We start from the raw sequence: 10,653 nt of genomic DNA on the forward strand, positions 1-10,653 counted from the left end.
GTGGCATGCTTGGCGACGTGCTTTGACAGCCACGTTCTGGCTTCTTTTTATGCAACCCAACAGATCTGTGCAGAGACAAGAGTCTCCTTGTGCTATAAAAGTAAGAGCTGCTCAGAAGCACTTTTTTCACAACTTCTAGCTTTAAAGTCTTGTCAATATTATTCTTTATATTTCTCTTTATTTCACAGTTACCTATTATAGTATTTCACTGGCACCGTGACCTCTCTGCAGTAAAGGAAGAACTAGGGGGTGAACAAAAACATTTGGCTTCATCTGTTTTCTGTTCCTCCACCACTTCCTGTTTGTTACAGACATCATTAACACTAATCAAGAGCATTGTCTTTATTTTCTGTTCACTGCAATCTAATTGAGGGGTTATTTCCCCTCTGAAGAAATGCTAACAACATGTCGTGAGAGTCTGATCTTTCTGCCCAAATACAGAGACGGTAGATGGCATTAAATGAATAGCTTTGTTGTGATGGCAACATATTAAAAAAAACAGGATTTGGTAACCACGTAAAAGATGTTTGTCTCCCAAATACTTATAGCGGGAATGTCAAACTCCTCTTACATTATGAGCTACATACAGCCCACCTTGATAGAGTGTAGACTATAAAGAACACGACTAAATTGTAAGAAGTAAATGTGTGAAAATTACGGGAAAGGTTGTGGTATTTCACTGCCCAACAAAGTGAAACTTTACATTATTTCATTATTTTTCTATTGCTTATTTACTTGGGTGTAGTATAAATGGCCATGGTGGAGGTCTTTATCTGTAGAAGAAGCTGTAAAACTGTAAATATACAGTTAAAAATCCAAAGAGTTCCTTGAAATTTTCCAAAGCTGCCCAGTGGGGCCAGATTGGAGCCGTTTTCAGCCAATTCTGGGCCCCAGGTCTATGTTTGACACCCCTGATTTATAGTCTGTGTTATTACTGGTAGGTCTCCTGTGGTGAATGTTGACATAGTTGTCTTGAACAAAAAAAATAATAATAAAAAGCATTATTTCTATACTTTTAAAAAAGACCATATCATCAACACATTTCAGAAGCCTTTCCACTACCTCATTACATGAATTTCTTGTTTACCCATGTGCCACTGTTATTTTACTGACTAGCCTAGATGGCTACGTTATGTCTTAAAAACAAAGTGCAGGAAACCTTTTGAGATAGACAGCAGACTTCCACAGGCTTTGGAAGGATAACAGCACGTAAAAGTGGTTTTGGGGCCACTCCCTGAGCACCCGGAGCCAAAATACGGAGAATGCAACAAACTTGTCCAGTTTATATGCAAAATACCCCCCTTGTGATCCAAACCCACCCTTGCCTCGCTCCCACTTATGTGGAGCTGAGCGTGGAGACCCCAACTGTCTCTGTCAGTTTGACTGTTGTACGTCTGCTGTGCAGTCTGACATGGAGACTGACTGGTTACCATGGAGTGGGTCATGGATGTGGGCTGGGGAGCAGTTTACCCAGTAGGCCCCCAGCTTCACTGAAAGGCGCCATGGTTAGGGTGTCAACAGATTATGAGAAGAAACTGAATCAAAATGTCACTTAAAACCTCAAAATTTGGCACTTCTAATTCTAAGAGGTTTTCTACTGATTAAACCTTTGCACAATGTCCTATGATAGTGTTTCTATTACTTTTGTGAAGATGTAAGATGAATATGCGAAGAAAGCCAAAATATTCCACCAAATATAATACACTGGTATAAATCTATGATGTGAAAAAATAAAATAAATTTAGGAGTTGTAGAGAAAGGTGAAGGAAACGGGCAGAATAAAACAGCAAGTTCCAAAAAGTAAACATGTGCCTCGCGGAGGGGGAGGGAGCCAGTGCGTCATTACCAGCGAGTGTGTCGCCCCTCTTCCCTTTAAAATAGTTTTATGCGCCACGCCCACATTATGATTCCCGCTCAGCTGTTACTGTGGGTCGCCTTCAGTTTCCACATGGATCCATTCACGGATCTGCGGGCTTGAGCGTTTGGGAAGTCGCCGTGGGAGACTCGCCACTCCACGCGTCGCTCGGATCCGTCACCTCGTCTGTCAGTTTTGAACAACTTGTTGCGCAGCTGCTATTCCCAACCTCCTCTGTGGTCCATTGCTGCTGCTGCTGCTGCTGCACACAGCGGCTGATCCTACTCAACCCCAAACAGCCGCTTTTTTTCTTTCTCTCCTGAGCTGCAGGTGAAGACGGATGAAGAAGTGATTTGATCTCAGCTCAGGCGACACAGAGATGAAGCTCGGTATCGCGGCCTCTTTGAGCGCCTTCACCATCTGGCGTGGGTTCTTGTGAAGTCTGGGAAGTCCTACGGTGGATTTTTTTTTTAAGAGTCCCAGCTTTTAATATGATCAGTGAGACGGGGGATGCGAGTCATGAGCTGGACCCGTTGTCGCGGACTGGACTGGAGCCACAGCCTCTTCTGTCTGACTTTGCTCCTGTGGACCAGAAGCATGAGTGGATTGGCTGACTTTTCAGGTAAGATGATGGTGATGTGGCGGGGATACAGGGTGGTGGTGGTGCAGACAACAAGAACACAAAATGTTGCTGTTACAGCAGGTTGGGTATGAGCCCCACTGTTATAGCTGGTGTGTAATAACAGCTGCCAGTGGGGTTGGGTGGCTAGGGGGGGTGTTAACCTTCTGTTTGCCATTTTTATGTATGGTGTTATAGATAATGTGGCTGTACTCTTTCTCATTGCTAGTGTTCATGATACACCAAGAAAGCCTGAATGGTATAATGTAACACATCTTATTCTCTATTTTGTGTCTTCTTGCTGTATTGGTAAAGCTGACAAAATGATGGCTCAGCATTTCTTCTCATATTCTAGTGTTTTATCTGAACCGTCTCCCCAGTGTTGGATTTATAAATGTATTTATCTTTGGATACACTGTGCACATCTTCAGCTAAACACCTAGGAATCAGTAAGTGATGTAATGTACAACCGTACAGCACAAGGCGGTTATGTTTGTTGAATGCCGGTTCGCCGAATATGCCACTTTGAAAAAAAAGAAAACAGTGAGTGAGGCAAGACTACAGTGATTTTTTAAAGCAACCTGAGACACCTGCGAGAGCGCCAAAGAGGCCACGCAACCTGCTCTGCAGCTACTGATGCAGTAGATCCAAGAAAAAAAGTTTTATTTATGTAGCTATTAAATTAATGCAGTTTAGTTTTTTTTTTTATTGAGTACGATTAGGTGGAATTCTGAATGTAATGTGTAAAATTAGCAAAGTCTCCCTTCTGTGCATGCATACATGTCTTCTGTCTAACAGACTACCTGACCAGGATCATTACCAGCCACTCTGCCCACGCGTGTGACGGGCAACCTCTACGGCTCCACTGTCCACGCCACTCCACCATCTCCATCCAGTCTGCCTTCTACGGGAGCGGCGAGGTGCAGCTTTGCGGAGTAGATCCACACCCTTCGCTCAGGGCCCACAATCACAGCTGCTCAGCTTTCACAGCCCTACAGGTGCATTTTATATGTGGGGTAAAGAGCTGTTTTCACTCTCACTGGGTCAGCTGTTACTAAGTGGCTGCTCGTCACTTTCACGCAGTCTCAACATTGTCATGTCAACCAGTCGGTGCATAAGCTTGGTTCTTTGCATCTGATTTGGTTGTCCTTTCTTTACTGTGTATGGTGTTTGCTGACTGTCGTCCATGTTTGTTGTGCAGAAGCTTTTGTCGGAGTGTCAGAGCCACAGAGACTGCCAGATGCCTGTCAATCACCTGCTATTTGGGAAGGACCCCTGCCCCGGCACTACCAAATACCTCCATGTGGACTACAAGTGTAAACCTAGTGAGTTCATCGGGTCAAATTTCACTACTGTTTCAGCACGAGTTTTCTCACACATTCTTAAGCGAATAGCTACACGGCCACACATAAAAATCCTCCCGACACCCAATTCCAGCTCGTCAGTTTCCTACCACCATCAGACCCTCCTCCAAGTTGTCTTTACTCCCTTTTTTTCCCCTCACTCAGCTGAACACAAAAGACATGTGGTGTGTGAAGGAGAGACCATGGTCCTGCGCTGTAAGCCCCCCAAAGTGCTGAACATCTATGCAGCTGTGTACGGGCGAAGGCTGGGTCACACCGACACCTGCCCCTCACACCTGACAAGACCACCCCCATTTGGTGAGTTTCTAGCAGACGATTCCAGGAATGAAAGGTCTGAAAATGCATGAATAAGTTAAAGAAGACACAGTTTAGTTTTACATTTAGAGTACAGCACTGTAAAAGTTTAAAAAGGGTGACATATTGCTTCTCAGTATAATTAAATAATTCATTTTATAATCTTGTGAAACAGCAGTGTATGTGAGACCGTGATAAGGTGGCAGTTTGTGGAGGGATACTTATTTAATTGCTGCTGTTCCCAGACCTGGTTAAGCAAAAGAAAATGTTCTGATGTTATCATGAACAAATATCTGTTCACATCTGTCTTGACATTTCCCATAGCATGAAAAAGCAGGTGCAGATAATAACATGAATAATGGAATAATACATCTACTCATTTGAGTGTGCCCCAGCCATTGTTATGAATTTGTTCTGGGAACTTTTCCTGGTGTGACATTCAAACTGTACGTGACTGATTTCACATTGTACAATGATAGGATACAGTTAGGTCTCTGGATGCTTTTGAGTTTATTCAAATTTAACAACAACTATGTTAGTCCTGTGTCACATTGGCGACCTGTCCAGGGTGAACCCCGCCTCTTGCCCTACAGTAGCTGAGATAGGCTCAAGCCCCTCCCACGACCCTGATATGGATAAGCGGAAGACAATGGATAGATTAACTACAGCTAATCAATGTTTTTTATTCAGTAACTCTTTTTGCAATTAACTCTTTCCCTGCAGAGTGTCTGAACCACGAGGCCGTACACTTGGTCTCCAAGTCCTGCTACAGCAAACAGAAGTGTGCTGTTCCCGTCAGCAACCAGACCTTTAGGGACCCGTGCTTTCCAGGAACCAGGAAGTACCTCAGTGTGATCTATTCTTGTGGTAGGACCCTCTCTGTTTCCTCATTCACTTTAATTGCAATCCCTGTGATGAATTGAACAAAGTAGGAGCACGTACACAAAGGAAGGTTTTTGTTTTGGCCTCGTTCGTTATGCGGTAGCGCCATCGGTGAACATTTCTAACTTCCTACTCTGGATTCTTATCAGCTGATCCCAGCCATCAGCTGCTCTTATCCCATCACACCCAAGAGCGCAGTAGCAGGGGAAGATTGGACTGTGAGCAACTGATTTGTGAGTTGGAGTTGACATCCTGATAAACTTCCTGTGATTGGCACAAATGCCATCGAGGTCACATTCATGCATCGTAATTTGGAGCCTGGTGTTGAAAGAATTCTTCTTACTGGATGTGTTGGCTCCATATAGAGCAAAACAATGTGTGTTAGCCTTGAAGGGCGCTTATTATTAATACAATATTAGGGAAAGTATTTTCGATCTGAATGTGTAACTCCATTGTTGGCTCAGTTTGGATGTGAGAAGTAGCTTGTTTAAAATGGTCTACCGAGCCACTGAGTCATTTTGTTCACAGCTATACAAAGACTTCTTCTGTCCTATTCCCAATAGTACCGCAGAGTTTACTAAGGGTGGCAGACCCCAACATAGTAAGCCTCACCTCATCTCCTAGCGTGGGCACAGAAAAAGGTACAACTGCATCATGCCGTCCACGCAGTTCCAAGATTTTATTGTGACGTCTTCACATCGTACTTGTAATCTTCACAATCTTCTCCTGCAGATCTGGACGAGCCCTTTCCTAAAGGCTCAAGAAGGCCTGACAACTCAGGAGCGATGATGAGCAACTCTCTCCTGACATATGCTTACATCAAAGGTATTGACACGCATGCGCTCATGAACTAACTCCCAATCCAGGCTTTATCGCAACACCCCCTCTTCATTTCCTACACAGAGCATCCTGAAATGGCAGCTCTGCTGTTTACCTCCAGCGTGTGTGTTGGTCTCCTGCTCACCTTGCTGGCTGTATCTGTTCGAGTGACCTGCAGGACACACTGGTTCAGAGATCACAGACTTGCACCCAAACTGGGAAGCCCTACTGTTAAATATCAGGAAGATGACGAGGATGAGGATGATGATGACACAGATGAAGAAGAAGATGACCACGAGGGAACAGGAAGATCTTTGCTCTCAGCCACAGAAAGGAAGGCGATATACGGCTGGGAGGAAGTGACTTATGTGAGCGAAGCGGCCGAGCGGGCGGAGAGGATCGAGCGCAGAGAGATGATCATGCAGGAGATCTGGATGAACGCCTATCTGAATGGCAGCTCGTGTTAAATAACTCATGACCTGTGGATGCTACTCAGCATCTGGTGTTTTTTTCCAGCAGGTATACTGATCACCACCGCAAGAAGCTCCTTTTTTAACGTTGCAGTTTGTTGTGTTTTGCCATTTTTGCGTACAATATGCGAAGAAAAAGTTTTCAAAAGTTTCCATGATCAACAAAGTTTTGTGCTGCAAAAAAGATTTGTGTATTTGTTTTTTTTCTACGTCTGTTGTATTTATCAGACTCACCACTAAATATGGCTTTAACATTTCAGGCTGAAACATTATTTATTGTAAAAAAATATGGATCAAAATGCTGACATTTTGATCCATATTTGGTTCATATTGATATGATAGCATCACACAGTCGCTACAGATTTGTGAGCTGCACATCCATGATGTGAATATTCGTTCCACATCTACTGGACTAATATCACATGACTAGGGAGGTCATTTGAGTGCAGTAAACTCACTGTCAAGTTCAAGATCCAGTGTGAGATGACTTGAGCTTTGTGGCACGGCTCGTTAAGCAGCCATGGAAAGATGGGTACACTGTGGTCATACAGGGACGGACATGGTCAGCTACAATATTTGTGCCAGCCGTGCCAAGGAATATTACACCATCACTGTTAATACAACGCATGATGGATTTATACTTTAAAGATGTTCACACTAAATTCTCACCTTCAATCTAAACATCACATCTGACTCATCAGACCAGACCGTGCTTTTCCAGTCTTTACAGTCCAATTTCAGTGACCCTGTGTGAATTGTAACCTCAGTTTCGTGTTCTTAGCTGACAGGAGCAGCAGCCGGTGTGGTCCTCTGCTTCAAAGATGCTTATTTGAGTTACCGTTTCCTTCCTATCAGCTGGAAGAAGTCTGGATATTCATTACTTGCTGTCATGTGAGTGATTGAGTATATATCTGCATTTCTTGAACAGGTAATTAAGCAGCCAGAGGGTGTATTACTGCACTGATTCCTGAACAAGCAGTCTCATAGCGGCTGTGTTTGTGATTTAAACCAAAGAACATGCCAGGGAACAGATCTAAAGAGATCACTAAACTAAGAAATACCACAGAAAAAAAGAATCAGGAGGAGGGGGATACCATTCCAAGGAAAAATAACAAATGTTCGAGTCTCAGGTATTCTCTGAGACTAGTGATAACTTTATGACAGATATTTCCTTATTGTCTCCTATTAGAAATTCTTTGATTGGATCATCCACTGCAGACTTAATACACAGCAAGTGACAGCACCTTTGGTGATGAGGTTGATATAATCTTCTAGAGTAAAGCCTTGACCAATGAAAAAAGAAAAAGAAAACTTTTAAGAGAATTTCAGACTTTTTGTGAAACTTGATAGAACTCTCTGGATAACTGCTTCATCTCCGTCAGCCAAAGGGAAGGCGACTCAGTCTGAACTCTGCACCTTTCTCAGTCCTGCTGGGATGGCCTGAACTGTGTGGAAACTTCCTGACTGTGAGCAACTTTCACAGGCGTTTGTTTATGTCTCATTACCGAGAAGGAGACAAAGAGAGGAAAGGTGTAGCATCCTTGTCCCTGCACTCCCAGGGATGTAAAACTACTGATAAATATTTTGTGTTCACATCATCGAAATATAAAACATGGAATAAACTTTATTTTTCTGGTACAGATTCAATTAGAAAAAATAACATGGTGAAAATGGTAAAGGAACACTGGGACCAAATTTACATTTAAATAAATCAAACACCAGCCTCAGTTTCACATTATGTCAGGATCTGAATTTCAGGGCGGTTACAGAGTAGGAGAAACTCCAAGATATAAGAGCACACAGGCTGAATCATTAGTACTATCTGGATGATGTCCCATGAGACCAAGAGGAAGCTCATTTTAAGATTCTGAAAAGGCAACTTGTCCAGCTGAATACAGAGCTGTAGAACTCCAGATGACAGAAGTGGCTCCAAGGTGGGTTTATAGAGTGGTGCTGGTCTTCATCTCGGCCCCCATTTGATATTAGTGAGACCCTGAAACTGTCTTTTGAGGGCCTGCCTGTCTGACCACTCCGAGTCCATGTAGCTATCATCGTCAGCCTCCTCCAGTTTCTGAAAATGTGACAAAGAAAAGATTAGAATGTGTATTCAAAGCCAAATGTTTATAACGTGTGACACATTTCCTCACCTTGAGCTCTTCCTGCCTTCTGTAGTAGTGCATCATCATCTGTTTCTGCTGCTCATCGGTGATCACAGGTTCTCTCGCTGGCGCCCCCTGTCCTTTCTAAAGTGAATAGCAAAAGGGATTAAAACAAATTACTCTCAAAAACAAACGTCAGATATGATGAAGGTCACAGGCCTCAAACATACTTTAGATTGAAATGGCTCTCACCTTTTGGATTTTAACCACTAGCTTTGTCTTTTCATTTCTGCCAATGTAGTCCTGCAGTTTTTTGCCCCTCTGCATCTCTTTGGCGGCCCACCACAGCTGGCATTCGTCCTCTGTGATCACCTGCAGAGATGCCTGAGATGAAGAGAAAAGAAGCAGAAACAGTTAAAAGAGAGGGCGAAGACAATGTCATGAGCTTCAAATTAATTAAAAAATAAGACACCTTTTAAAAATAACACCTCCAGTGATCATACTATAAATGGAAGATAAAAATTCCCTTAGTAGTTAAATGCTTCTGCTAATTTGATGTGGCCATCAGCCTCCATTTCAGCTGTTTCACCTGTGTTCCTGAAAGGTCTTCCTTGTCCTCAAATTCCATCCTGATTGGGTCGTGAGGAGGCAGCTCCATGGGGTACGCGATCATGACCGCTCCCCTAAGCTGATCCAGTGCTTCCTTTATCATCTCCACAGTGACACAAACATTGGCTTGAACTTGTTTCTGCAGGATAAAGAGAAGAACGTAATTTGTTTGTGACCCCCTTTTTGAACAAAGCAAGAAGTAACGATCAACCGTTAAAGCAAATAACTCACTTTGGAGATGAGCGCCGTTGCAGCCTCCACCGTTCTCATCAGCACCTCTTTCATTTTATCATTAGGCGCTAGTAGAAGGTAAAGAGATGTTTTAAACATGCATTCTTGCAAATAAAAAGGACTGCTTGCAAAATTGTCATCTTTATAAAGGAAATTTGAGTAGTATATCTACAGCTGTACTGCTATCAGATATCATTTCATATAATTGCACAAAGTCAGGAAATATATTTCACACCAGAGCTATGTTAAATCATGCAAACCCAAAAGGATGTTACAGTCTTACCTTGTCCATTCCTCCTCCCAATCTCATCCTTTCTAAACACAGAGCCTCCACTGGGGATGCACTTTTCTCCCCATTCATCCCTCAGGTTTAGCTCCTCAATCTGCTCCTCTGTCAGCCCCTGCATGTTGGGTGGCAGTGAGATGCCATGGTCTGCAAGCTCGGGAATCTCTGAGGGCACACAGAGGAACAAGCAGGTCTTTGTCAGGGGTCCACTTACAGGACTGAATGATGCTATTTGGGGAACTCAGAGACACGAAACTGGTCAAAATAGAGTACACCAGCACTGATGTAAAGTTTCAACAGTAGTGAGGTGCAGGTTTAAGTCGTGGCAGCACCGAGGGTGTGTTTTCACCTGAACATAGTCTCTCCACTTTGAGCCTTCCGTTGTAAATGGCAGTAATTTGCTGGATCAGAGTTTCCAGAGGCGCGTCCACGGTGGTGTTAAAAAGAAAAAGGCTTTCGTCTCCACGCTTCACGTGAAGTTGCACCATCTCGCCAAGTAACACCTGCTTACCCCACGTTCCTGAAAGAGAACTTTGAAAGAGAAGAAAGTTTGGGCCCTGAATGAAACCTGAACACACCAACAACCACTTTCCCTCAGTGGGACAACAGTGCGTAACCATAGCGACAGCTGTGCCTGCCGCGGATGCTTCCAGAAAACACGTAGCTAACATTAGCTAAGTGGAAGCTAACTGTTATGGCTGCTCACAGTGACCGGCTCATTCTGTCTGTTGGTATTTTCTCCACAGTGACCTACAACGGTGGCACGTACCTATGCGGTAAAACGTGAAGCACTTTGCTCAGTCCCTCCGATTTAACCTGCGCTCACGCTTTGTTTACAACCGGTGGCATTACTTCACAACTACGATTGGTCAGTCCGGCTGCTTTCTTCGACAGTATTTTGGAGGACACCTCGTGCTATGAAAGCTGCGACACTGCCCCCTAATGGTGCACAGCGGCAACACTGTGCTTTGAGCAAAGAGAAACCGGCTAGGAACGCTCACCTTGTTTGCCATGCTTGTCACATTAAAATCCCTTAATTTTCTCGTTACTCATGATGGCGTCTTAAGGAAATAATTAGGATCTTTTAAAACTCCTCAATTTAAAACAAATATTATGGAATAACAA

General features: G+C 43.6%; 2 protein-coding genes across 5 annotated transcripts; one reads left to right on the forward strand and one right to left on the reverse strand.

Annotated features, from left to right (window-relative positions):
- The first annotated feature begins 1,821 nt into the window (after window positions 1-1,821).
- On the forward strand, window positions 1,822-6,560 carry eva1c (eva-1 homolog C (C. elegans)). Of its 2 annotated transcripts, XM_005472260.4 has the most exons (9): window positions 1,822-2,477; window positions 3,273-3,472; window positions 3,676-3,799; window positions 3,983-4,135; window positions 4,856-4,999; window positions 5,164-5,247; window positions 5,578-5,655; window positions 5,747-5,839; window positions 5,918-6,560. In XM_005472260.4, exons 1-9 carry the CDS (start codon window positions 2,366-2,368, stop codon window positions 6,298-6,300), a joined length of 1,371 nt encoding a protein of 456 aa, XP_005472317.1. In that variant the 5' UTR covers window positions 1,822-2,365; the 3' UTR covers window positions 6,301-6,560. The 2 variants fall into 2 exon arrangements, with proteins under 2 accessions (XP_005472317.1, XP_025766614.1); XM_025910829.1 differs by lacking the exon at window positions 5,164-5,247 and having other exon boundaries at window positions 1,828-2,477.
- A 1,347-nt stretch (window positions 6,561-7,907) lies between these two features.
- cfap298 (cilia and flagella associated protein 298) lies at window positions 7,908-10,450 on the reverse strand. Of its 3 annotated transcripts, none has more exons than XM_005472261.4 (8): window positions 10,298-10,450; window positions 9,878-10,059; window positions 9,526-9,693; window positions 9,243-9,310; window positions 8,992-9,150; window positions 8,655-8,786; window positions 8,451-8,546; window positions 7,908-8,374 (listed from the first exon to the last, which is right to left on the reverse strand). In XM_005472261.4, exons 2-8 carry the CDS (start codon window positions 10,014-10,016, stop codon window positions 8,264-8,266), a joined length of 873 nt encoding a protein of 290 aa, XP_005472318.1. In that variant the 5' UTR covers window positions 10,017-10,059; window positions 10,298-10,450; the 3' UTR covers window positions 7,908-8,263. The 3 variants fall into 3 exon arrangements, with proteins under 3 accessions (XP_005472318.1, XP_003446854.1, XP_025766616.1); XM_003446806.4 differs by having other exon boundaries at window positions 9,878-10,048; window positions 10,298-10,437; XM_025910831.1 differs by lacking the exons at window positions 9,243-9,310; window positions 9,878-10,059; window positions 10,298-10,450 and having other exon boundaries at window positions 9,526-9,603.
- Between the last annotated feature and the right edge of the window lie 203 nt (window positions 10,451-10,653).

Source organism: Oreochromis niloticus, linkage group LG10 (assembly GCF_001858045.2).
Source record: "Oreochromis niloticus isolate F11D_XX linkage group LG10, O_niloticus_UMD_NMBU, whole genome shotgun sequence".
Taxonomy (NCBI): domain Eukaryota; kingdom Metazoa; phylum Chordata; class Actinopteri; order Cichliformes; family Cichlidae; genus Oreochromis; species Oreochromis niloticus.

What these genes read in the sequence shown, in the direction of transcription:
- eva1c (XM_005472260.4), top strand. Translation starts at nt 2,366, where the DNA reads ATGCGAGTCATGAGCTGGACCCGTTGTCGCGGACTGGACTGGAGCCAC. An exon ending in GGACTACAAGTGTAAACCTA is followed by an intron (nt 3,800 to 3,982) that starts GTGAGTTCATCG and finishes CCCCTCACTCAG; the next exon opens with CTGAACACAAAAGACATGTG. An exon ending in GACATATGCTTACATCAAAG is followed by an intron (nt 5,840 to 5,917) that starts GTATTGACACGC and finishes TTTCCTACACAG; the next exon opens with AGCATCCTGAAATGGCAGCT.
- cfap298 (XM_005472261.4), bottom strand. Translation starts at nt 10,016, where the DNA reads ATGGTGCAACTTCACGTGAAGCGTGGAGACGAAAGCCTTTTTCTTTTT. An exon ending in AGTGGAGAGACTATGTTCAG is followed by an intron (nt 9,694 to 9,877) that starts GTGAAAACACAC and finishes GTGTGCCCTCAG; the next exon opens with AGATTCCCGAGCTTGCAGAC. An exon ending in AAGACCTTTCAGGAACACAG is followed by an intron (nt 8,787 to 8,991) that starts GTGAAACAGCTG and finishes TCTTCATCTCAG; the next exon opens with GCATCTCTGCAGGTGATCAC.